Source organism: Elgaria multicarinata, chromosome 1 (genome assembly GCF_023053635.1).
Source record: "Elgaria multicarinata webbii isolate HBS135686 ecotype San Diego chromosome 1, rElgMul1.1.pri, whole genome shotgun sequence".
NCBI lineage: Eukaryota > Metazoa > Chordata > Lepidosauria > Squamata > Anguidae > Elgaria > Elgaria multicarinata.
This window is the reverse complement of record NC_086171.1, coordinates 167,995,320-168,022,975: the sequence shown is the minus strand read 5'-3', so window position 1 is coordinate 168,022,975 and position 27,656 is coordinate 167,995,320. Positions and strand designations below refer to the sequence as shown.

Genomic DNA, 27,656 nt, shown 5'->3' with positions numbered 1-27,656 from the left:
GGAAGTGCGGGCCGTATCGTCTCGGGAGGACGCGCAGCTGAAATCTCCTCTTCTTTTGCGTCTTCCTTGGCAAAGCGTAAACGCCTTTCCTTCCGGCTGCGGGGGACCCGCTGCTTCCACCGTGCAACAACGGCGTATAAACATTGGGCGTTTCTACCTAGCAAGCGTGCTGGGTTGTATATTGTTTTCCCCCGCTGTTCATGGGGTGGAGAACTCGTCCTTTTGGTTCCTCGTGTGTGTTTTAATGAGTAAGGAAGGGCGGGTGAGTCTTCTGCTGGGTACAAGTTCTTCAAAAGCCGGCATCGTAGCGTCTCGCTGAACTAACCGAGAGCTATGCCTTGCAGGAGGAAGTGAAGCATTAAACGTGAAAGCGGCGTACTAATTTTTAATTCTTTTTTGGGGGGGTCCCCGCTTTGACCCTCTAAATTTGGGGCTGGCCGGCTAGAACCCTGTCAAGCGCCCTTTCTCAGAGGAAAGTGATTCTTGCAGTCGGAGAAAAACCTGGAAGCGTGAAGTTCTGGCTCGCCGGTTCTTTCGGAGGCTGCCGTTGGGTGCACAGATTTTCTTTGTAGGGAAAAACGAGGTGTCTCTTTTCCCACGTGGCTGTCCATTCTGTAGACTGAAGGGGGAAAGGCGGAGTGCGCTTCCCTTGATTGGCTTTGCTCTTTCAAATCATGGTGGGCCATCACGACCATATGTTCAAAGTGCTGATCATTGGGGATGCCACTGTTGGGAAGACATCACTGGTCCAGCGATATGCAAACGATAGTTTCAACAAGCACTACAAATCTACGGTCGGAGGTGAGTGTTTGGGCTGGGTTCCCTCTGCCTCCCCCAGTGCTGCGTTAAAAGTCTTATTTGTGATAGAAAGATGATGAAGCTCTCTTATTTTTTCACGGACAGAAGTTATAATGAAATATATTACTTCATTTCTTTTAATTCCTCTTTTTTCTTTTTTTGTATGTTGCCTCTCTCAGTTCCTCTTTGTGACTCATTTGTGTTTCCACCCTTTGTTGAAATAAAACCATGTGTTTCTCATCCTGGGAAGCAATATGCCACTGAGGTAACCTAATAATATGTATGTCCACAATTACTCATTCTAAAATCTCCCATCTTGAGAACTTGTCTGAACAGCAGATTTCTTGGCCAAAACATCTGTTCGATTTTCTGGACTCTTCTATTGCTCCCCCATCTCCTGTTTTTTTTGCTAACTTTTAAAAATACATAGTTACATATAACCATATTTGCAGTTGCCAATTCTTAAATAATCATAGTCTGCACTTACTTATGCATTGGCTATGCAGCGTTTTGTTCCATAGGAGAAACTGACTTGGCCAAACACTGTCTCACTGTGACAGGGCTGACCTGTGTCATGTGTGCACGCGCCTCTCTTTTCCTTTTCGGTTTTTTGATTGGAAGCTCTTTGGGCTATCAAGGTGGAACATCTACCTTCCATCCTCCTATGTTCTACGTAGAGTATGTCTTTGGACCAAAATAAAGATGGCGCTCTCTTTTAGGCAAACTTCTGTTAATGTGGATGAGAAAGGCACGATTTAAATCACTGTGGGGTGTTTGCATGTCTGGTGACAGGAAACAACAAAACCTTTTGACACTTCATCATTTTGGAAGTGATGAGACTGTTGGGTTAGCTGCCTTCTTGACCTAAAGAGGTGGGGCAGCTCCAGGGCTGGCGTCAAGGGTAGGCGTGGTTGGGCCACCAGCAGAAGCCCATTGACAAAAGCTCCCTGGAGTTGCTCCTCCTCCACTTCACTATTGCAATCTGCATGATTACCTGCCTCTCGGTCTGGGCCAGAAAATGTTGGTGGTGAGAAGGAGGAGCAGGTGGTGAGAAGGAGGAGCAGGAGATGCCATGGCTGACTTGCTCACTGTCTCTCTGCCTGTCAAGCAAGCAAGTGGTAGCAGTGACATGGAAGAGGATGAGGAGCAGGAGCAGCTAGTGAGAAAACTCATTTAGGGAGTGGACCCATTTGGGGGTGCCCTGCCCAGGGGTCTCCAAAAACCTGGAGAGACGGCACTCCCCTCTCCCTTCTTGCTGTGTGTAAGCACTTAAGTATGGTGAGTGGATGGCAGAGGTGGAGGGAGCAACTAGGACAATAGAGGTTCTTATCAATAGTGGTGTTTCTGTGTGACTCAAACTTATAGAATGTTTGGTTCCACACCAGCATTACAAGCTGCAAGCAGGGCTGCTGACAGAATCTTCTGGGCCTGGTTTTCTATTTTTATTCTGCCTCCTCCCAGCTACTGAGTTGAAGAGATACATCATTCTCTCAGAAGGCAACCCCTGCAGAAGGCTCTTAAAAATATCAGGGCCAAACCACATTGGGCTTTGTTGAAAATAAAGTTTTATTTCCCAGCATCTTTAGATGCATTCCTTCTCTGCAGATCTATAATTCTTTAACAGGAATTACAGTGTCAGCGTGAGCAAGACTATTTATTGGTATATCATCTAAACTTATGTGATCACTGGGTGTCACAAGGAAAGTTCTATATTTTTGAGGGAGTAGTCCATTTAGTCACTCTTTCTCACTCCCAGTTTCCTTACAGAGCCTAGATATAAAAATGTATCTCTGAGTCCTAGCAGCCACAGCTGCCTCCCAAGATAACCATTGCTTATTGCCAAAAGTGTGCATCACATCTTCTGCAGCTACTTTTTTAAACAATCATCGAGTTGGAAGGGATTGTGTTGATCATCTAGTCTGACCCCCTGCCGAATGCAAGCTCTGCAATGTAGGATTCAACTACAGCACCCCTGACAGATGGCTACACAGCCTATCTTTTAATACAGCAAAGGAGAAGCTACCACCACCTGAAGCAGTCTGTTCCAACTGCTCAATAGTCCTTGCTGTTAGGAAGTTTCTCCTATTGCAGCAGTGGCCCATGGCTCCAATGCCAGTGGAGTGGTGTATCTGCACCTGGAGCGGAATCACAGCCCCACTGTTACCAGAGCCACCAGCCTCCACTATCCTAATGGTTAGCCAAACTCTGCTTCTTTGCAGCTTCCACCCATTGATTCTAGTCCTGCTCTCTGTAGCAACAACTCCCAATTACAATCTTGTAACTTTGCAATTTTGCAAACTCAGAGGTTGCCTTTTGAGGGGGTTCTCTCTCCATTCTGTTTTGTATATTGGTGTATTCTGTTTTGAAACCAGATAGCTGGCTATCCATTAAGCATAAACTTTTCTGTTGTCTCATACCTTGAAGAATCGATAGTTATATTGTCAGGAATAGCATGGTTGTAGATAAGGTGGGTAGTAGGCTGACCTTTCCTGTTGCTCGGCAAACAAATTCAACAGGCAACACCAGCAATATCTGACCTCTTTGGTTAAGGGATTGGTACAGAGCCACTTAACATGTCTTGACAGTATGATCATAATAAGGCTATAGCACACTGATTGGATTTTTGTCATTTCAAAGAACATTCTACTGATACATTAGACTGCAATTTTAACATTAATTATTGCACAATTGGCCCTAAATAATTGGTTCATTGATGGCAGCCTTCTTTGAATTTTTCTCCTTCTCCCATAATACTAGAACCTGAGGTCATCCCATGAAGCTGGTGGGAGATTCAAGACAAATAAAAGGAAGTACAACTTCACACAGTGCATAATTAAACTATGGAATTTACTATTGCAAGATGTACTACTACTACCAGTTCGGATGGCTTTAAAAGGGGGTTGGATAAATTCCGGGAGGAGAAGGCTATCAATGGCTACTAGCCCTGATGACTATGTGCTACCTCCAGTATCAGAGGCAGTATGCTTATATTCACCAGTTGCTGGGGAATATGGGTGGGAGGGTGCTGTTGCACTGTGCCCTGCTCTGTTGGTTCCTGGCTGACAGCTGTTTGGCCACTGTGTGAACAGAGTGCTGGACTAGATGGACCCTTGGTCTGATCCAGCATGACTTATGTTCTTATGGATGTAGTATTTAAAGTGAAGGGATTCAAGTTGGATTGATGGAAGTACTGGGTGTTTTTTTAAAAAAGTATATCTTTCCTAAAAGTGTCTTTGACACTTTTCTAAAGTGAGGACAATAGCAGTGGGTAAAATTATGACAAATATGATGTGAAAAGTCAATATGGAAAGCTACTCTGGTAATGTAGTCTTAAAATCTGTGAATCTTCTCTATTGCCCATGTTTTTGTGGAGGAACAGAACCAGCATGGTGAAAGTGCAGGGGTGGGCAGAAGGTATCTGGATGTACTGATAGATCTCTGGGTGAATTGCAGTAGATCAGCAAGGATTTCTGATTCCTAAATGTTTAACAATAACAGCAACAAAGTGACTCCCCTAACTATATTGGTAAAATGAAGAACCCTAGTATGGATTTTAGTGTGGAAAGACTCCAGTTCCATTCTGCTACTCAAAACAAACTCCTGGGTTTAGAATTCTTTTAATTCTAAGTGTGTCTTTTACCCCAGGTGCCAGTGGGTGGGTCTCAGGGTGTTAGTGCAAAACAAAGTAGATCCTGCAAACCTGAAATTTGCCCACCCCTGCTGTAGTGGATAGAACATCAGACTGAGACCAAACAAACTCTAGTTCAAATTCTTACCCAATCACGAAGCTCATTGGGTGCCCAGCCACCTTCTTTCAGCCTAATCTGCCTCGCAAAATTGTTGAGATGATCCTCTTCTGCTGCCTTGAATTCCTTGGAGGTTGGGAGGGGTACAAATATAGTAAACGTATAATTGGGTAGTTCTCATGGCATATTGAAGGACATGGCTCATATCAAAGAGCTGCATACATTAAGTAATGTTGACATGATAGCACTCTTCAAGTACGAAAGCTTGTCACACAGAGGAGGGCCAGAATCTCTTCTTGATCATCCCAGAGTGCAGAACATGGAATAATGAGCTCAAGTTACAGGAAGCCCGATTCTGGCTGGACATCAGAAATAACTTCCTGACTGTTAGAGTAGTACAACAATAGAACCGATTCCCTAGGAAGGTCATGGGCTCTCCCACGCTAGAGGCACTCAACGATGCAGCTTTCAGGTATTCCTGCATTGAGCAGGGGGTTGGACTTGATGGCCTTATAGGCCCCTTCCAACTCCACTATTCTATGACATCGCTAAGAGAAACGAAATAATATTTTAGGAGACGAAGTGGGCGTACCTTGCCATGCTGTTTGGAAAAAGAGCACTTTTGACCCTGCTTGCGAATAACATGATGTCTTGTTGCTTCATCTGAGGAGCCCGCGGCTGCTTTTAATTAATTTGAATGTGGCTGCTGAAGTAGTAATTGCTTTCACCTTGTATGTAATCCTTAGCCATTCTGCCTCTAAATGCTGAAAGCAAACATGTTATGAAGATGCCTGGATCAGCCCCAAGGCAAGATTTGCTATAACCCACACAGTATAGTTTGTAAGATGTACAAACTGGGCTATTGGTGAAATGAGTCTTGTCTTTTTATATTGATGGCTTTGACCAGGGTTCTTCTAAGTAGCCTGATTTTGTTCTCTGGAATGGAGGGGAATCTCTTAAATATCCACCCTGCATAAAGTAATGCTATTAAAAAAAGAAAAAAAAAAGAAATAAGGCTGGAGGGTTGTGGGGGAAGCAAGCAGTTAGGAGTCAAGGAGAGGCATCTTGAATGGTGCCATGGAACTTGGGTGTTTTCTGGCATATTCAACATTAGTCTGATTTCTGTTCCATTCATTTCAATGAGTCTATTCTAAGTAGGAATTGCATTGAATGCAACCCAAGGTTTTTATCCTGCAATTGCTGTGCCTCAAACATGGATTTTTATTGGGGGGCACAGGTGACATCACCTTCCACATGCCACCCTCCCATCATTGCCCGCCACTCCTGTTTTTTGTTTTTTAACCACCAAAAATTCCTGAAGGAGGGAAGAGCTCCTTCTAATTTTAATTTTTGTGAACCGCCCAGAGAGCTTCAGCTTGTTTATTATATTATATTTTATTTATTATAAAAATGCAATAAATAAATAAATAAAGAGCTGCTTAATGCCTTTTGGTAGCACTAATAACTGCCTGGAAGCACTCTTAGTCAATGTGGTACAACTACATTGTGACTCTCGGTGTCCCTAGGGTCATCTTTGCACTACACCAGTGTGGTGTAGTGGCTAGAGTGTTAGACTGGGAGTCGCAAGTTCCAGGTTCTAGTCCCCACTCAGCCATGGAAGTTCATTGGGTGGCTTTGGGCCAGTCACAGCCTCTCAGTCCAACCTACCTCAGAGGGTTGTTGTTGTGCGGTTAGAAATGGAGAGGAAGAGGATTATGTACGCTGTCTTGGGTTCCTTGGAGGAAAAAAGGTGGGATATAAATGCAATGAATAAATAAATGCTCTATTTGACACTCCTGAAAGCTTCACAGTGACTGTGACTGAAGAGTTCACAAGCTACAGAGAAGGCACCCAGTTTCTGGTTTGGTGTGATAGAGATGTAGTACATGGGGACGTTCTCTCCATAGAGCCAGTGCAGTGGTACAAACATAAGGCGAGGGAGGGTGCACGACAAGGGGAATAGCGAGTGAGTGGCTGCACCGCAGGGCTCCAAGCAGCCCCTCTGTCACTGCAGCAAATGCCATGGTGGGGGAGTGGCTGTCCCAGCACCCTCTGGAGGCAGCGGAGCAGCGGCAGCATGCCCTCCTGGCAGGAGTAGAGCAATTCGCTTCTCCTCCTGCTCCTCACCTTGCTTCATGAGAGGGCTGGCCTTGAGTGCCATCCACCCCTCACTGATGTACAAAGGACCCCGTTTTATCCCTGTGAAGATTCATTTACACTCCACTTCAAACTGTTGCAGTGGATCAACTTTGCAGTCTTCCCCCATCTCGTTTTCTCTAGTCTGCCTTTGGAAAAAGAATTCCCCACTTGAAACATGTCAGATCCACTGACCTAGATAATAGCTATCGACAAGTTTGGTTTTGTTCCTGTTGTGTTCTGGGGGGCAGGGCAGGGGAAGTGCAGTTCTCAGGGGATCCGCCTAACACACTTGCTGGAATCTGATTTTTATTACTTGGCTGGGGAGGGGGAAGCAGTTGTGATAACATTATGATTCAGGCAGCGTGTACAGCTGATGGTGAGAAATTAATTTTCAACTAGCCCTCCAAATGGAACTCTACTTAATACTTGTTGCCTAATTTTTTTGAAAAAATCTTATTGTGCATAGTTTTTCGATGTTTTTCTTTGGTTTTGCACTAAGTCCGTAAGATCATTAGTTAAAGAACAGAATCAAACTAGGGCAAGATTAGCACAGCTAGCTGCCTTAGTTTAAATTATCCCCATTGTATAAGACTGACCCTAATCAAAGTGGTCTGATTATCTCTGCTGTTTCTAGTGGGGGTGAATGCTTCCGAATTCGTGGCTCTAACTCACTTCACTGAAGCCCAGAGTAAATTCAGAAGATGTGATGCGAGGGTAGTGGCAGGAGTTGCAAAAGTTGTCTTTTCCTTTGGGGGAAAGGTTACACCCAGATGGCACAACTTTTTCTTTGTAGGGTGTGTGTAAAATAAACTCCCATTGTTACCCAGGTTGTGCTTCCACTATGGCATATTATGACCCAGTTCACAGTAGGCAATCTGAGGTCCTCCAGATGCTTTGTACTACACCGTCCATAATCCCAGATCATTGGCCATGCTGGCTGGGGCTTATGGATGTTGTTGTCCAACACATCTGGAGGACACCAGGTTGTCCACCCCTGGTCTAGCAAGATGTGTATGAGCCTAGGGGGAGGGAGCTCTTCTGCCTACAAGGAGAATAGGCTCATTCAAGTCTCACCAAACCAGACTTTAGCATGCTATCCCAATGCAGCAATTATCTTGTTGTAGTCCTTATAACAACCCTGTAAGGTTGTTCAGTCTTATTGTGGAATGGCTTGCCAGGAGAGATTCGTCAACTTAACAGTCTTCCAGAATTTAAGAAAGCCATAAAGACTGATCTCTTCTGGCAGGCCTACCCAGTTGAATTTTAAGATGCCTTTTTAATAATGTGCTGCTTTTAATAATGTATTAGTTTTAAATGTTTTAATTAGTTATATGTATTTTATGGTGTTTGCATTTGTGTTGTACCCCGCCTCGATCCAGAGGGAGAGGGAGGTAACAAATAAATTTATTATTATACCCATATTGCAGCTGGGGAGCTGAGCCTGAGAGCAGCATTCTTAAGGCTGCCTAGTTCAAACCAGAAATTTCCTGATTAAAGCTGTGGTCCCATACCTACTTATCCAGGAATAAGCCCAATTGAACTCAACGAGTCTTACTTTTGAGTGTACTTGGGTGTAATCAGTGGGTTCCGATGTCAGTGGGCTGGTGAATCTGTTCCGTGTTTCAGTCAGAACTCTGAAGGAGCTATCCAAGGAGCGAGATTCACCACCCCACTGACATTGGACACACCAGCCTCCACTGGCCATATTAGAACAGTGGGCTTTATAGTAGGAATATAAACAGTGTTGCTGGATTATATGCTGGTGTTGCCGTATTTTGGCCTGTTAGCTTGGGCCAAACATTTTTCTTGGGCGGTGGCTACTTTAGCAACTGCCTCTTCTAACCAACATCTTAATGAGTTTGAGAGTTACATTCAAGTGTGTGCATTTTTAAAACCCAATCTAGCTTTTCTTGGGAGAAATAAAACAAAAACAGCACTAATATCAGAAAGAAGAATGTGTATGTTCAGCTGCTGGGAGAGACAGTGGCCCTTGTGCTTAAAAGCAGATGCTGAGATTGATGCTGGAGATATTATGACAATGTACTGATGGAGTAAGAATGTTGCAATGCTAAAGACATCTTGAGGGATATGTGAGGCTTCTACCTCAAAGCAAATCTTATCTTCATATTTCAGGTGGAATAAATTCTTAATCCGTACAGGTAGATACAACCCCCCAGGATTTGGGACTTGAGTGTATATATGTGCACATGCACAAGGTATGTGCAGACTTCTGGCTAAAAGTTGCTTAGTTGCCACAGAAATTTGGAGAAGCAAAAGAACACGGTGAGGTTTGCCTTGCCAAATGGCTGTGGCCTGCAGGCAACTAGCTCCCCATGTGGTTAAAGCAGCATTCACGCAGTTAGCGGTTGTCTGTTTCAACCCTGAATCAGTGTGATTTACTGAAGCATAAACTTATTCCGCGGGGTCAGTAGTGCTAAAGTAATGCTGCGGCTTGTGCATAGTGCATCCCACTAGTAAGAAGAAAGTGAACAGCATCAAGTGTCAACACTGATTCTAGCCTGCTTGCACTGGTTCCCTGTATCCAAGCCTGATTCAAGGTGTTAGTTAGCATTGCACAGCTTGGGACCACAATACCTGATGGAGCATCTCTCCCGGCATAAATTGAGCCGTACACTACATTCAGCATCTAAGGCCCTTCTCCAGGTGCCTCCTTTGAGAAATGCTTGGGGCGGTGGTAACAAGGGAGAAGACCTTCTTGGTGGTGGCTCCCAATTATGGGATGATCTCCCCGATGAGGCCCACCTGGCACCAACATCGTTATCTCTTCAGCATCAGGTTAAAGATGCCCTCTTCCCTCAGGCATTCATTAGCACATAATGAGTTTTTCATCAGGTCCTGGATTATCTTTCATTGATTGTTTACAAAATTGTTTTTAGATATATGTTGTGTCTTGTGTCTGTGTCCATTTATATGTTTTCAGGTAAATGGGTTTTGTATTTTTAATGGTTTTTAATTTTTGTGAACCACCCAGAGAGCTTCAGCTATGGGGCAGTATAGAAATATCATAAATGAATGAAATCAGTGTGGAAGCAACTACAATGCTGCACAGCAGCCCGGTGCAAATCTCCTGTGGCATTCAAGCATCATTTACAAAACCTGAAACGGAATTGCTCAGCGGAGGAGTTCACATGCATCATGTTTTTGCTCATCTGCTAAGTGGCCTTTGCATTTTTCTTTCTCTTCCCATGGCTGTTCAGTGGACTTTGCTCTGAAGGTGGTGCAGTGGTCAGAGTCGGAGTCGGTGAGGCTGCAACTGTGGGACATAGCAGGTTAGTGCTGAGAAGTCACCTTTTTTCTTTGGACTACATTTTTTATATTCATTGTAGCTTCCCTACCTGTTTGTTTTCTTTCAATCTGCTTAGGATAATTTTTAAAGCAGTACCAAAGGGAACAACTAGGGAAGATTCTTGAAATTTAAAGAAGGGAGATATGTGTGTGTGTGTGTGTGTTAGGCCTTAGCTAGACCTAAGGATTATCCCAGGCAAATGGAGGGGTCGTCCCTGCCTGCTCCTGGGATCCCCTGTGTTTCATTTGGAAGCACAGGGATGATCCCGGGACAATCCCGGGATATAGGCCTGGTCTAGCCATGGCCTTAGAGACTAACTCACTTAGAGATTTCCTTGCTATATAAACTATAACTATCCCCACTGCCAAAAAGACAATCTCTTGTTCAATGGAAAAAGTGGCTTGTCTCTTCAGCAAAGTTCTGGCAACATAAGCAGTTCTCTTCTTTTGATTCCAAGCTGCCTTCTCAATGAGGACAACTTGTGGATCACCTTTAAGACAGGGAATCAGTCGGGCAGCTCTGTAGTTCTTCTGCACTACGTTCACTTTAGAGTCATAGTGGATAAGGTTAATGACTACTTGTCCTTATGGCTATATGCTACCTGCAGTATCAGAGGCAAAGAGTACCAGCTGCTGGGAAACACAACCATGCCCTACTTGTGGGTATACCACAGGCAGCTGGTTTGCCACTGTATGAACACATTTCTGGATTAGATGGACCCTTGGTCTGGTCCAGTAGGGCTCTTCTTAAATTCTTGTTCTCCTCTACCCTTCCATAGGTGCCCAAAACCTTACGCCATAAAACAGAGGTATACAACCTGCAGTTCTTGGCCTAATCTCATGTGGCCCTCAGTCTAATTTCAAAAGTGCTCTCCATGTGATCAGTGCAGACCTCTGGCAAGCATCTGTCCCTTCCTTGACAGCTTTCTGGGTAGGAAGGAAGGCAGAGGCTGGTTTCAAACTCCACAATAAACCACACTCAGAGGTTTATACATGTGTATTATATGGTTCAAAAGTTGAGTGTAGGTTGTTGTTGAACTGTGAATTATTGTTTTGTCTGAATGCAGCCATGTTAACAAACCATGAAGAGAACCCATAGTTCGTTATTGGATTGTGAACGGTGGGTTGTTTGTGGTTAACAAACCATTGTTTGTTATTGTGGCTGGGTTCAGATAACACAATAACCCACAGTTCAGCAACAACCCAAACTGAACCCATACTCCCATACTCAGAGAAAGAAAAAAGTCAGGGCCAGAGCTACTTTTGCCTCTGGCCCTGCCCACAGCTGACATTGGCCCATCCACCGCCAACATGCAGATTAATAAAATAATAGATCACAGTATGGGCCATTCCGCTTCTTCATTTTTTACATAGTTCTTGCTAGCAGGCAGTTAGGAGAGAGTCTATAGATAGGGCAAGGCTCCATTTTGTTTTGCCTTGGATCTTATTTGTATTGATTTGCAAAAATTTAGTATTGAAATACAGAAGGGAGATTCACGTTAGGACTGAATCTGACAATACCTGCCTTCATTGTCCCTTTAAACCTCCAGGACAAGAGCGCTTCACCTCTATGACTCGGCTGTATTACAAGGAAGCATCGGCCTGCGTGATCATGTTTGATGTCACCAGCATTAGCACGTTCACCAGCTGCCAGAAATGGAAGCAGGATTTGGACAGCAAGCTAAAGCTGCCGGATGGAAGCCTCGTCCCTTGCCTGCTGCTGGCTAATAAAGTGAGTAGGTCTAGCTTTCCTACCAGGCGATTCAAGATGGCTAGCTAAGGAGCGTTTTTACTCCAGTAGCAAATGGAAAGGATTTTGTTTTTCTTTTACCAATGGAAAGGTTGGGCCCCAAGTCTTTTAAGTGCCTATTAATGCCCCTGCTTGGAGGTACAGTGGGGTAAATTAGAGGTGTGCTGCTTGCAGTAGGGTTAGGAATTGGGAGATGGGGAGCGAATGAAAAAAGCTCAGTTGCAAAGCCTACGAGACAAGAGGAGATGCAAGGATGAACTAATGAAGAATGCCTGTGACTCTCTCCTGAAGGCCTGGCTCACCTGTACAGGTCTTCTAGTGCAATTTGCTCTGCTGGTGCCTTTTCATACTTGCTGCTCTCTGCTTGTGAATCATCATAATCTGGATAGTGTATGGAGTAGCCGTGGCGTTCCTGCCTATTTACCAGTGAGAATGCTTTTCAATAAGGCGTTTCCCACAGTACAAAGTAATGCTGCCACCAGGACCTTTGCCTCAGGTTCTACACCTTTACTTCTTGAGGTGTGAGGACACATTGGCTTTGATTCTGACCTATATTATTCTTTTTACTGCTTTATCCTTTTTTAGCCATGAGCTGTAGGTATAGGATTTTATAAAATAAAGAAGTACTTATTATTTACAACATTAAGATGGTAAAGAGTAAATCAAGTTTATATCCTCTCACACGCACGCGGACTTAATTACACCTATCTATTCCCTATCTAAACTACACAAGCACAACTCCCTGTTTATATGTCACACCATCTCTCGCTGCCGCTCATTCAGCCAATCATCTCACATATGCAAATATGTCATACCTCCTGTCACTCATACTACTCTCATTCTAGATCTTCTTATCAGAAAACAGACACATAACATTAATACACATATATAAATCCAGATTCATAACATATGTACATGTGACATAACAGAGAGAGAGAAAGAGGAGGGGAGGGGATTTTGGAAAGATCCTGAAAAGGGGTAAGTGTGGCTTTTCATGTCTTTGCATTGAGGAGAAGGGAGGGACGTCTGTGTGTGCATGCATAGATGTATGCATTCATGATGCATATATGGGGTGTGTGTGTGAGTGTGTGTGTGTGTGTGAGAGAGAGAGAGAACATATTGGTAGTGAGCCAGGGTGAGAGTGAAAAACAGAGGGAGGAATGAGTCGCCTGGCAAGGGGCAGAGGGAGAGAACAAGAGTTTGCCTGCTGTGAGATAGGTTTCTGTTGCTGCAGAAAACCAGGTTCAAAGGAGCTGTTTAGTATGTTTGGAGCTCAGACCCTATCTCTGCGTTGCACTCAGACTCTTGGGCAGGTAACATGTCCTTTGGGACTACCATGACGGCCATTTTGTGGTGATGCTCAGGACAGTTTCTCAAATTTCAAAATGTGCCCCAAAGGTTGTCTACCCTTATCTGTGAGGAGTTGTGGGTAGGCTATACCGCTTTTAGTTTCTGTGGTGAAAGTTAGTATAGTGGTGCTAGCTGTAAAATATTTGACCTGGACAGGGAGACCTAGGTTAAAATCCTCACTCAGCCAACTCACTTAGGCCAGTTGTATACTCCCAATTTCATTGGCTTAATAGGATAAAATGGGGGCAACCCCTGTGTATGCCTGCCCTGAGAACCTTAGAGGAAGGATTGGCCTTTTGGATTTTCCAAATCTGAGTTCATGATTAGCAATCCCACCAATTACGCGCTCTCCACACACACGCCACCACCATCCCCCAACCACTAAACAGGCATTGCATTTGATGCACTCTCTAGCAATGTAGGAGAATTTGGTTTCAGCTCACAAATCACTTGATGATGCCCCATTCTCAACCCTGAACGAGAGCACCTGGTCTCTGAAAATGTTTGCAAATTCTCAAACTTGCATTTGCAACATGCACGCTTGGAAAGTGCCCGACTTTCTCAAAATGCGCAATGAACCGAAAACAGATTGCAAATGAGAACAGGAGCAAGCCAAATCCGAGTTCTGAAGTAAAGTTTGGAGATTTTCAGCAAGCTCCAACATCCTTGGTTCTCCCATCACTGCTCCATTATGTATCTGGGTAAATGCATAGATAGGGAGAAAATACATAAACATACAGTCTGCAGCACTTAAAGCTTGCCAAGCAGTTATTACGCATGAGCCAGTAACAGGGGTAGGCAACCTTTTGGGGCCATGTATAAGTATATATACTGGCTCATGAAGAATCACTATGGCAAGGTACAATAGCAATAAATACTAGCATAGGGATGGGAGTAGCAGGGACAATCGAGCTCACTGAAATTCTGAAAAAAGCCCCCCAACAGCCAGTATTCCCCAGTGAGCATTTTGAAAGTTGGGCATTATAGGACTTCCTTGTGTCTAAAGAAGCATAGAATTGCGCCCTTAGCACATGTAACATAGAAGTGGGAGTATCTCTGGCATGCCCTTTGCCATCCATGAGCCAACCTAGTCTTGGAAGCTTCACTGCAGTTTCTATTTATGGAACTACCACAAGCTGATCTTTCCAGCCCGATGGGCCAGAAAACTCCTTAAATGAAAAGAGCACAGTTAAAGTTCAAGCCCATCTCACATGTGGCTAAACCCTGTCACCAACATGCCATGACCACAAAATGGATTGATACCTAGCCATCAAAAGCAAGATTGATACCCAGCCATCAAAAAAGTGACCCTTCATATAATATAATCTGAATATTCCAAGGCGACACAATAGTGGCTTGCCTAGTATATTTATGCCTGTGCTGAGGTCTGAATTGGGGATCTCCAGCTCGTAGTTTTAACCAGTGTATTCCAATTTGAAAATTAGAAAAATACTTTTTGGTCCAGTGGAGAGAGATCAGGATAAATCCCACGAGGTAGACAATGAGCACTAGATGTCAGGAAGAACTAAAACTAGTGGGTTTGATTTTTGAAAGGGTTTGTCCAAATTCCCAGGATCCCAGTAGCCCTCTGAAATGTCCCACAAAATGTTCTTAAGTTTTAAAAGAAGAAACAACAGCCCCTCCCCGTTCCCATGTTAATTTAATGCTTTGGATCATATTGCCTTCTTCTGCAAATGTTTGGCTATTTTCAGCATTCAGCTTGATGAGGGTTGGCTATCCACTATTCCTCAAAGGACTAAAATACAATAGCTGATGATTTAAATGATGGCAAAGGCAAGACAGTGAAGAACACCAGAGCTGCATTTCCTTCTAGGACAAGTTAAAGGCATTTAATTAATTGCAGTGCTTAATATGACTACCCCAAGAAAATGGGAACTGTGCAGCCAATCCATATAGAGTTTGCACCATATTAAGTAAATCTCTCCAGATGCATTGATTTCAATTTTCTTGATGCAGCCCAGTCTGTCCTTGACAAATGAGACTATTTTCCTTTCCAGGCTGACTGTCCTGCTTCTAACTGAGTAAAACAGTTTAGGGTATGCATGTTCAGACAGAAAAAATCCTACAACTCCCATTATCCCCCAGCCAGCATGCATAGGATTGCACCCTTGTTGTTTTGAATTGCTATTGTCAGAAAGCAATTTTGTTTTTCAGTGTGCTGAACACAGGGCTTCATCCAGACTTGCCCTTCTACAAATGGAAGGACCCCTCTCTGGTGGGAGGAGCGGCTCGTGAGCAGAGTTCCACGCATGAGAGCTCCGAATCCAGAATATAATGCTTGGGAAGGGGAGGGCTGGGCTGGTGTGGTCCAGGTCCTGAAGGCTGACATCTCAGATTGAATTGTTCAAAAATCCCCCCAAAATCAGACTTTAAGCTGCAGGGCACTGTATAGGTAGTCACTGAGCAAGCCCACAGGTTGCACAGCCTGGAGAAGCTGAGCTCTTTTGCTCCCATTTCTCATCTTGTCTGACCAAGCCTGAGGAAGCTCTCATCAGATTGAGCTAAAGCTCACGCAGTGCCTTTTTGACCCTGTTCAGACAACACGCTAAGCCATGGTGTTTAAACATTTTGAGCTATCCCTGAAGGCTTAGCATGTCTTGTGTAAGGCATTTTCCTTATGGTTGCTCCATAACCACGGTTTAATCACCTTCAATAACCATATGTTGCAACAGGGTTAGCGGCCCTAATCATGGCTTAGTGTGTCGTCTGTAAGGCCCCCATAGTTAAATCAATGCTACCATAGAGCTCTGCGGCAAGAATGGCTGAAATCAGCCAAAGTGCTCTGTTCAGCCAGTGCGCTCTCTGCTGCTGAGATCTACATAGCAGCTCTGAACATGCCAGCCGCCATTTTGCATTCTCGCCTGAAATCCACACACACAGCACACCTGTATGCTTGTACTGGAGCCTTCAGGTGAGGACATTGCACACAGCTCTTGTAATGGCTGCCAGGAGCCACGGTGAGTCTTGTAGTGTGCGCCCGTGAGCTCCTTAGCCTCAACATGGCTGCCAGAAAAAGCCAGGAAATGGCTGTCCAGAGCTGTGCGGGCCACAAGGGATGCGGAACGGACCAGTCAGAGGACTACCAGGATCAGTGGAGAGGTACATAGTTAGGGTGTGGTTAGGCAAGCCATGCAGGAGGCTGTGGTTTCATGGTCATGTGGCAGCAGCAGTAGGCGTGGTTGGTGATAGCCACTTTAACTGTGATTAGCATAACCAAGTTGCTCAAAGTGTCGTCTGAACAGGGCTGTTCAGGTTTGGGCAGAGCTATTACCAGCCCATAGGCAGGGAAAGACAGTTTGCAGAGAGTGCGCAAAGCTGGGGCGTTGGTCGCACCACAAATTTGTGTAAAGGCAGTATGATATTGGCAGGTTTATTCTCAATTCCTATTCTGATAATGCCTAGTATGGAGTTTACCTTTTTTCACAGCAGCCACACACTACATTGACACTTTCATTGAGCTGCCCACCACAATCCCAAAATCTCTTTCTTGGTTGGTCACCGCTAGCTCAGATCCCATCAGGTTATACTTGAAGTTGGGATTTTTTTTGCCCCAATGTGCATCACTCTACACTTGTTTACATTGAACTGTATTTGCCATTTGGATGCCCATTCCCCCAGTTTGGAGATTTTTTGCTAGTAGCCCCAGATATAATGAACAACAATGTTTAATATAATAAATAACATTTAAAGAGAGCCTGAAAGTCCCACAATTCACTTAGGACTGAGAACTCTGCATGTGCACTATCGCCAAGCTACTGGTAAACATTGGCAACAATTGGGAGTTAGTGTAGGGCCTAAAATTGGGGTTGTATGATGAAATTGAGGATGAAGAATGAGCATGTTCACTGACATTGTCTGACCCAGTTGTGTCTTCCAACAGGGTCTTTAAAGATATGAAGCTATTGAAACATGGATTTAGCAATGCACAAACATGTTTAGCCCTTTGGTTTCCGTCATGATACAAAATAGTTAGCCAGAAACAATTTAGCAAGAATTTAGACCGCCCTTTCTTCATAGGGCCATAAAAGATAAATACAATTACCGCAGTCTTTCCCAACCTTGTACCCTCCATATGTGTTGGACTACAACTCCCATCTTTTCCAGTCAGAAGCTTAAATCGAGTTAGAGCTTTGCCTTATAATTGGCCTGTTAGATGTGCTGTCTTACCATGTGAAGATCTGTGACTGATACAGAAAAAGAATTGTGCTCATTTATTAGTAGCTTTAAAGGGGAAAACTCTCTTTTTTCAGTGTGACCTTTATCCGTGGGCTGTGACCAAAGAAGAAATTGATCGGTTCAGCAAAGAGAATGGTTTTACTGGATGGACTGAAACATCTGTCAAGGAAAACAAGAATGTAAATGAATCTATGAGGTAGGCAGAACGATTTTTTTAAAAAATATTTCTAAAAGGTAATCTGACAATGGACGTATTGTGAACATGTGTCAAAGTGGTAGCACTACTGAAAAGTTTAGAGAGAATTCCTACTTACCACAGTTCCAAAAATGCAGGAATGTTTTCATCATGCTATGGCATTGGGGCTAAGGATGGCTTAGAATTAGGGTGAGGCAGCACTGAGAGACAGTGTGGTGGTTAGAGTGTTACATTTCGACTAGCCCAGTTGAAGTCCCCATTTGGCTGTGAAGCTCACTGGGTGACTTTGGGCAAGTCACTGACTCTCAGCCTAACAGACCTCACAGGGTTGTTGTGAGGATAAAATGGAGAGAAGGAGGATCATGTATGTTGCCTTAGGCTCCTTGGAGAAAAGGCAGGATTTAAACGTTACAGATAAATAAAGAATCAGATCTCAGCATCAGAGTGATTTGAGTTAGATGGCTGCAATCTTGGTTGGTGGCCAGGTTTTGGGATTTAACACTAATGCTCTATAGAGGCTTGAACTCTAGTGAAAGGGGCAGGAGATGGAACAAGTATACATTCTTTGTAAGTGAGGCACAATGGTGTATGCATAACCTTGTTGGCCTGAATACATCAAACTTGTTTTTGGTTCCTTTTGGTCCATATCATTCTCAGTCTCAACAAGCCCTACTTCTGCCAAAGTACAACAAATTCAGAGTTGCAAAACACATCTGTTACTGAGATGCTTCCTTCTCTGAGGTCCTGATGTAAAAGATGCAGCATTAACAGCGCAGTGCAGAATCCCATAATCTCACTGTGCCATACTTTTGATCCAGAATAGAGAGGCCACAACTGTGATTTAGTTCTTGGCCTCTCTTGGGGCGTGTGTGTGTGCATGCGCACAAAATGAGTGCTATGAGTTCTCTGTGTAACTTAACTCTGCTTCTTCTTAGAGTCCTTATTGAAAAGATGATGATGATGAGGTCCTTGGGTGACGGAGACGTGTCTGTTTCAGGCCACGGAGACTACATCAATCTAAAGGATGCATCCACGCCCAGCTGGGGATGCTGCTAGTTGCTTCTGCTCAGAGGGTGACAGCGCCTTTCAAACAAATATATATAGGGCTATTTTTTAAGCAGTAGCATATTGCCTTTTGACACTGCTGTAAGCAAGAATAGAGGAAGGAGTCCCTCAGCCTAGCAGAGACAAATGAAAGCGTTGCCTTTGCTGCTGACGGGCCACAAGTGTGCACTTTTGCTCTTCCTTTCGGCATTGCAACTTGAGGCCACGCAGGAATGAAGAATCTTCCACCCATTGTAGCCCACTGCAAAGTCTCCAGCTCCTGCCATTGCAGGACGAGTGGCTTTGGGGAACTTTCGGCACTCCAAAAGCAAAGCCAAGTAACCGGATTATGTTTTGACTAGCGTGCGTGCTAAACCATCCTTTGCTCTCACTTTGAAACAGGCTGCCTTTAAAGTACCGTCTGTGGGGACAGGCTCTGGCCTGCGATCATCCCCCCCCCTTTGTGATCCAGCTGCAGAATTTTCTTCATGCAGCTTTTCTAGAGGTGCCATTTTTGTCGTGGGGCGCCTATTGTATATATTTGCCAAGGGCTGCATGTTTAAGCACTGAAGGGGAAAGCACAATGAACTCTGGCCCTTTTTTGTCCCTGTTTTTATGTGGGGGACACAATTGTTAAGACTTTCCTGATGCCTTTTTTTTTTTTTTTTTTTTTAGGGAACTCTGCAATGAATTGAGGCAAAAGCTGTAAACTGCCCTTGCATTGATGCACCTTATTAGAGCTCCAGCACCATCCTTTGTTTTTATAGCCCTTTCCCTGGCAGGATCTAATTTGCCTCTTTCAAATTCTGATGAATTACTTCCCCTTAGCAGCCCTACTGTGTGGGTGTAGATAGCCATCATTGTAAGGCTATCTAAAAGCCCACCTACTGTTTTTAGTGATCTAAAGGGGGGAAACACAGAATAAGGGGACACAGGAGGACAAAAAGCAAGTGCTAAATCTTCCCTGTACTTTTTTTGATACCAAGTACTTCCCCTTCATCTTTTTAATGTGGTCATAGCTGATGGACTTCAGTATTTTTGTGGGATATATAACATTATAACTTGTTAGGTTTTAAAACTTGCCATAATTCAGGAAAGTTGAAGTGACAAAATGGTAAGATGTATTGAAGTGTTTGAATTTTTAATCTTCCTTTTAAAATAAACAGTCAAGGAGATGAATGTGTTATGGATAAAAGATTCCATGGATGAATAATGTGTCCACATTCTGGATAACTTACTCATTTCTTGGGAAATTGGTTAAAAACAAATATGTTAAGGTCTTAACAGAAAGCTCTATTAATGTCTGGCACTATTTGCATGTTGTCTCTGATAACATTACAGTAGATTTTAAACTATCAGTCCAAACTGAGAATGGGAACATTTGCCAGATAAATATAAAATGTATGTTCTGACACTTTTCTGAATTATCTAGAAAAGATACCCATTATTCATCCATTGGCTTTTGCCTTGTAATGTAGGCATTCCAGATTAATATTTTGTAAATAAAGATTATTAAACAGGTGCTGCTAAATAAAGATATGAACACTGCATGAGGAAGTAGGATCGCTTTAAGAATTAGATACTGTTTTTGGGTGGCAATAACTTCTTTATCTCCTATATTTTTTAAACGTGGTTAAGGCTGTTAGTGAGTTTCTGTGCTGTATCTAAAAATGCTGTTGAAGCGCTAACCACTGAAAAATTCAAGCTAAACATTGCTTTTAGGAGATTTTCTTTAGATAAACAGTGTTCCAGAACTTGGTTGCGTTGTGGTATTCTAGCATCTCGGTATACTATTTGAAATACGAAACAACGAAAGTAACCTCAGGTTGTTACTGTAAAATGAAGTGCAATTTTTCTGCTTGAATCCATGAAGAAATTGGTAGGAAAAGAACTTAAATAAGGGCTGCCACATGTTGGAGGCGGTCTTTATGATATGGCCATATATTTTTCTCCTTATAATACAGCAGTAGTTTTTGCTCTTGATACTATTTTTGAAAAGCAGCATATAATATAGAATTAAATTGAGAAATTACTGTCTGGTAACTGGGTACGGAGACCCTTTGGACATGTTTTCCAAGTTGTTTCAAGAAGAATCTCTGACACAAGACAGATTTATATCAGGGAGAGCAAAACATGGAGATTTAGCACATTCCCTTTCACTTTACGTGCTTGTGCACCAGCTCAAAGTTACTGTTTTAATTGTAGAGCATTTTAGAGGGAGCTAGACAAGAATGCTTGGCGCTGGGAGACCATTCAAGTCACTAACCTAGGGTACCTGGCTGTGTGAACACAACTATAGAATTTTGCACTTGAAAATCTGTGTGCATGACCTTGATTTATATGCATTTTCACTTTTTGTGCCTTTTGGATAATTAATAAACTAGGGTGTTGTTGTTGTTGTTTTCTACCACTCAAACTGTTATCACGGGGAGCTACTGTCATGGCTTGTGAATGTTTAAAAGCCCTGACAGCTCACAAAACAGCTGATTCCAAATGCTGTCTTAAGAGGACCAACTAGAATATAAAGTATATAATTAAAACACAAACACAAAAGCCACAAGACTTCTAAAATTAAAATAGTCCTCTGCAAGGCAAGTGTTGGTTCAAGTTTAAATCATGTGTGTTGTGCTTGGGTCTAAAATTTTGGCAAAAAGGTTTCTCCCAACACACTCTTTGTCATACTTAGCTTAAAGGACTTGTTACATTGGCTTTTAAAACATGTCTCCTTAAACACATACCTTTTGTACATACTAATCGCTTCTAATCTAAAACATACCATTTTCCTAAGTTGGATGCTGAAAGCTACTTAACAGATATGGATTCAATTATTTTACTTTGTGCTAAAACAGATTTTAGTCTACCTCTTTTTTTAAAAAAGGTGTTAAAATAATCAAGCAACAGTGACTACATATAAAAAGCACTTTAGCACACATTAAACATTTTAAAAAGAAATTAATAATATAATCTTTAAAATGAGAAGTTGATTAAAAATGGCATACTCAGAATTGTGCCTTTCCCATCTACATGGCTGCCATGTTGCTACTTGTGTTGATGGATGAACACACAGTAAAAGTGCTATATACCCTAGCCTCTGAAGTGTGAGAATTCAACTGCAATTCTGCCTGTGGTTTTTAGAGAAGGAACAATGAATGTGTAGTGCTAGAAGCTATTAGTCTGGAATCACCGCCAGTAATGAGGCTCAGATAACTAGAAACTTTACTGCATGGAGTTGTCACAGTGAGAGTATATAGACCACATTCCATCAATCTGGTCAGTATTAACTGAAATTTACTCTCAGTCCATTGGTTGCTATGCACATTCTCACTAATTCTTCTCATATCCCTTGATTCTCATTGCAGTATTTTATGTCTTAACAGTATTTGTTTTTATATCAAAGGGACAAATGGGATTTTAGTTGTATCATTAAATAACCAGTGCAATACTGGGAGAACTAAAACATATTTGAAATAAAAAGGTCTGATGTTGCTTGTTCACAGCTATTGATTTCTCATTTCAACAGTCTAAAACATGCTTTGATACAGCTGGAGTTCTCTATCCCCATCCAAACCTCTACTTACTGAGGTAAAACAAGGGAATCATTCTTGCCCATGTTAATGGTTCAGTTGGGCCACTGTACTGGAATAGATGGTTAGAATTGTACTGTTTGAAACATCCACATACCACTAAATATGCTTAGGATTCTATAATGGTAATTTCAAAAAGATGGATCAAGATCTTCTGGAGAATTGTGGAGGCCTTCCTCAGGTGTCTTGTATTGGGTGTTTGGGTGCTTTTTAAGGCTTGGTGGATCTGAAGAAATTGTGAGGAGGTTGACGCAATAGCTATAAGTTGTTGGTTAAAATAGGTGGACTGCAATCTCTTGTTTCCCCCAAAGAGATTGCAAAACTTTGGGGGAAAGATTTGAATGAGACAGCTGGTTACAGGTGGGCACTGAATTTAGTTACGGACCACACAAGTGGCATTTATTGGTACTCTGTAATTATATTGTTTCAAAAGGTGCCTTTTGGCATTTGTGCACTGATGATTTCAAAATCTGTATTAGGGCAATAGATTAAGCTAACTCAAGGTAGCAAAATACTGTGCAGCCTTTTGAATTGGCCCTGCTGATGGTAGACCTATGACTCACCAAAGCACTGCTGGAATGAAGAAACAAACAATGAGTGATCCCCTATTCTGTTACTCAGAACTATCTCCATCCTTGAGCAAAACACCTAGATAGCTTGACAGGTAGGGGAAAAAAGCAGTTGGACAGTTCTTATATTGGCAAGCTGGAGATAATTTGGTGTACCAGATTTTCAAAAAAGAAGCCAATTCAGTAGGTTTATCAACTGAACTTTTAATACCACAAAAGAAAGCAATGACATCTATTCTTCCATCTTTATAGTACTTTCAAGTAGTGATAAGCTCTTCCAGTATGAATTCGAAGTATGTGTAGACACAAATGCTGGAGGTTATTTATCAATCATGATGTTCTGTCTTGAATGTGGGTGGTATGCATTTCGATGACTGCTCAACCTGCATTTTGATATAAGAAAAAATAACTGCATTGATTTGAGGCAGACATCCGTTTGGGGCTTTTGTTCATGAGCAATTGCACATAGCATATGCTATTTGTGCATGTTTATCAGCAGCCTAAGACAGTTTACATATAAGAAGGAGAAAACCTTCAGTGTAGTCTGTTCTGTTCCCACAAGAACTGCTTTTTAGCTCTTCTGTTTTAAATCTGTATTTTAAATCTCTGCATTGCTGCTCGGTTTTATTCGGTTTTACTTTTTATATTGTTTTAAATTTCTATATTTTATATCTTACACGGTTCCTTATGGTTTAAATTTTTGTAACCCACCCAAAGAGCTTCGGCTATTCGACAGTATAGAAATAAAATAAATACGCTCACATACACGTACACACTCTCTCTATCCCCATCTCAGTGTGCAGGGATGGTCAGGATTAAATCCCCCTTCCCTGATCACTGAGATCTAGGCCCTAGATCTCAGTGTCAGGGTAGGTAACTGACCCTCCAGATGTATTCATCAACCCTAGCCAAAATAAATGTTGAAGCATTCTGGGAGTTGTCGGCCAGAATATCTGGAGGGTCATAAGTTGCCCACCCCTGTCCTAAATGAATCAAGTGTTGTTTCTTGTCCTGGGATGGTAACCACCAATCTGCAATTAAGAAAGTGATTGAAATTCCCTCTAAGGGACTGAATAAACAATTAAGTGTTTCCAGGAGTACCAATTTCTTTCTTGAAAGTCATGTAAACCACCCTTTCCCAACTTGGTGCCCTCCAGATTTTAGGACTTCCAACTCCCATAAATCCCAGCCAGCATGGCCAATGGTCAGGAATTCTGGGAGTTGTTGTCCAAAACATCTAGAGGGTACCAGCTTTGGGAAGACTAATGTAAACAGTCTTGGAGAATTGTTGATTTAACAGATGGTAGTAGATATTCTGGAGTTATAGGAGTTGATATTTCTCTTTGAATAATTATTGATGATGTTTAATGAACTGGTAGGGTATGAAATGAGAAGTTTTGCATCTGATAATATTTTCAGTCCAAAGCAGATTATCATTGGGAAGGGCGATAACAAAATAGCATTTATAAATGGACATGTGGTATACACTGGGGGAAATTGAAAATATGGAGCCAATGTGGAAGCTTCCAACTAAATGAACGTATAAAACAAGATTTATTCATGTTTGCTTTGTGTACAGCACAAATCTAGATCTGTTTACTCAGAAGTACCTCTGAATTCAAGGGAACTTGCTCTCTAAGTGAAACTTAGGCTTGCTTCCCCCCTGGTAGTTTTTGGGATGTGCCATGTTCAGCAATCCAGTAATAAAGAATGCTAAGGATGCATCTGACAGAATTTCCCTCCCATGTTTTAAGTCTGGCATTTCTGTGATAAATTTCAGTGTCCCTGTACTTTCTGAAGTGAGGCAGTGGTGACACAAGATAGAGCCTTTTCTATTACGACACACCTTTCCATCTCATTCCCCAGGAAAGTTATTTTTTCAGTGCCAGGTGGAGACTTTATTTGCCCAGGCTACTTAGAATGTTTAGTTTGGCTCATTGCTTCATCTGGCTTTTTAATACTCTTCTGTATTAAAAGATTACTGTATTAATCTTTTATTGAGACAGTTTTGTTTCCATATTTTGTAAACTGCTTTTGGGTGTTGTATACGAAAAACTGGTATATACATCCTTTAAGGCAATAAATAAGTCTGAAGTTTGGAAAGTGAGCTAAATAGACAAAACAACAATTTTTGGGTTTATAGAAGCTGCCACCACAGTTACCTGCTTCCTAGACAGAGCTCGGAGAGCTGCAAAGGAGAAGTGGTCAGCACATATTGGCTGAGTGGGCAACATGCTAATAAACTGGGGGTAATAGGAACAGAATGGGAAACAACTGTTGATTAGTGTCATGTGAACTCAACCATTGACTCAATTCACACAATTGCAACTTGGAAATTAGCTTATTTCCCCTACCACACGTGTGTGTGTGTGTGTGTGTGTGTGTGTGTGTGTGTGTATTAGCATAACTACCCTCAGCAGCACGGCTTGTATCAAATGAATCTGGCCAGGGTGGCTTGTTCTTGTGGTTTAGAATCCATACCAGAAACCATGGGCTGTTGTAGGGTTGTGGTGTGGCTTGTTAACCATGGCAACAAGCCACCCTGCCTGGGTTTGCATAACAAGCCATGCTGCTGTGAGTAATTATGCTAATCCATCTGGCCTGTGACCAGCACTTGCAGGGTTGTTAACAAGCTGCTTATTAACTATCCAGTGATCATGTGAACTATGTCATAGATTCCACGGGTTGGGTGCACACACTATATTAAAAACAGTCATGTTAATGTATCCTAAAGAGAATGGAGAGAAATTACTCAAAACCTAATGGGCAATTCAAAACACATTTTACTAGGGAGCAGTCCCATATTTTGCACTTTTATGGAGAGAGTGCATATAACATAGGTTAGTCATTACAAATCAGCAAACAAACCTCAGTATGTCTGTATTTAGAATTACTTGAAATAGATTAAGTTAATTAATATTTTAAGTGTCAAGTACCCAAGGGCTCATCTAAACATTCTAGGCTGGCTGATTTCATTCACAACAGAGAGATTATGTCTGTCCAATGTAGCATATTTTGATCAGCCTCATTCATAGCAGTAATATTGTTTCTTCCATCTACATGATAAGTAACAGAGGTCTCCTAAGCAGCTGGAAGAATTACAATGTAGAAGCGAAGCGTCATTTTAAATGCCTTCTCAAAAGTTGAATCTTGTAATGTGAATAAAATAGGAAGGGTGGCAGAGCCTGAGATTACGATACTAGGGAAGCCCTCCCCATCCTGGTATTTTGGACTTCAATGCCCATCAACCCCAGAAAGCATGGCCAATGGTCAGGAATTCTAGGCGCTGTTGTCCAAAACATCTGTAAGGCATCAGTTTGGGGAAGGCTGTACTAAAGGATATAACATCCAACTACATATTGTTAAGGCTGGAATGCTATGGATACTTATTGGTGGGGGCAATTCTATGTTCCCTGGACAGAGCGGGGCCATAGGATAGCTAAATTGCAGGATCTGAGACAGCGCTCCGACCTCAGAGCCAGGAATCCGATCTCCCCTCCCTCTCCCCCTCACAGCAGGCATGGGGAAAATCACACTGGCTGCCTCCCTGAGGTCACAAAGGTGAGCTTGGAGGGGAGAGAAAGGGGGCATGCCAGTGGGCAGGGAGGGATTAGAGAGCTGGGAGATTATGCCATATCTCTAGGTCTCCCCAACCTCCTTACCTCCCAACTCCTCAGAGTTCCAGCTAGATGGGTGAAAAAGCTGAAAGGCAAAGTGGGAGGAGCACAGAGGCGAAGATTGACTCTGCCGCTCCTCCCACTCTCCATTGGATGGCCGTAAGCCTCCTAGTTCAGAGCGTACAGCCACCCCCATAGGATTGCAACCTTAATTAATTTATATCCTTGCTTTCTGCCAAAGAATGGCACCCAAGGCATCTAACAAAAACAAAATCCTAATTCAAACATAGCATTTAAACAAATAAATTAAATCACAATTAAAATGCAACCAACAAATAAGCAGCCGCCACCATTTTTTTAGTCTTTAGCAGCAGATCAGTTTATATACCAAGCTGTCTGAATAAAAAGGTCTTTGCCTGCTGCTGGGGGGAAGGGGGCAACCGAGAGGAACAGTAGGAAGTTCCAGAGCTTGGGAGCGGCCACCATAGGAACACAGGAAAATACCTGAGTCAGACCATTGGTCCATCTGGTCCATCTAGCCCTGTATTGTCAACAACACAGACTAGAAGTGGCTCTACAGGGTATGGTAATGGGGATTGGACCCAACTATCCCAGTCCTCCATACCATCCAGTCAGCCACCTTTGCTTGCTTGTTTCCTCTGGATTGCTAAATCGTTTTTCCTGTATTTCTGACCTCCTTACCCTCTTGCCAAAGATAGGACACATGTGCAGGTAGAGTAGTCTTCCCCAGCCTGGTCCCCTCCAGATGTTCTGGAGTTCAACTCACATCAACCCCAGCCAGCATGGCCAATGGCCAGGATTGTAGTCTTCTGGAGGGCACTATGTTGGAGAAGGCTGAGATGAGTGTTCAGAAGGAGCAGTAACCACCATTTGGCCAATCCCTCCTCCTGAGAAGAAAAGGCTGAGTGATTCTGTGAGGTAAGCAGCTGCTCCTGCAAGGAATAACTGCTTTCTCTTGTTCACCTTCTCACTCTCTGGGTGGCTTGCTTGTGGAGGTGGATAGGAAAGCAAGCAAGCACATTTCCTACCTCCTACTTACACTCTTTGGGCAGGGTGGATTGGGCCTATGTTGTGGTCAAGAGAGTATGAGCAGTGATTGCCCACTTATCCTCTCTCTTTGGGACGTGCAGCATATAGGGTCAGTCATGGAAGCAGCAACCGTTTATCCTCTTGCTTGCTCACTCAAATTCTCCCTCTGGGCAGCACAATGGTGGAGATTCTGCTCAGTGAGCCAAATCTTCCCGGCTGTGCGATCCAGAAAAAGAGACGGGTGAGCAAGAGGAGGCAGTAGCTGTTCCTTGCACAAGCAGCTGCTGACTCCACACGATCACACAACTCT

At 42.9% G+C, this 27,656-nt stretch overlaps 1 protein-coding gene across 1 annotated transcript; it reads left to right on the top strand.

Moving 5' to 3' along the window:
• The first annotated feature begins 515 nt into the window (after positions 1 to 515).
• Positions 516 to 20,074, top strand: RAB29 (RAB29, member RAS oncogene family). Its single transcript, XM_063142576.1, has 5 exons — positions 516 to 801; positions 9,902 to 9,973; positions 11,540 to 11,721; positions 17,361 to 17,482; positions 18,418 to 20,074. The coding sequence occupies exons 1-5, from the start codon at positions 675 to 677 to the stop codon at positions 18,536 to 18,538; spliced, it is 624 nt and encodes a 207-aa protein (XP_062998646.1). The 5' UTR covers positions 516 to 674; the 3' UTR covers positions 18,539 to 20,074.
• The last annotated feature ends 7,582 nt before the right edge of the window (positions 20,075 to 27,656 follow it).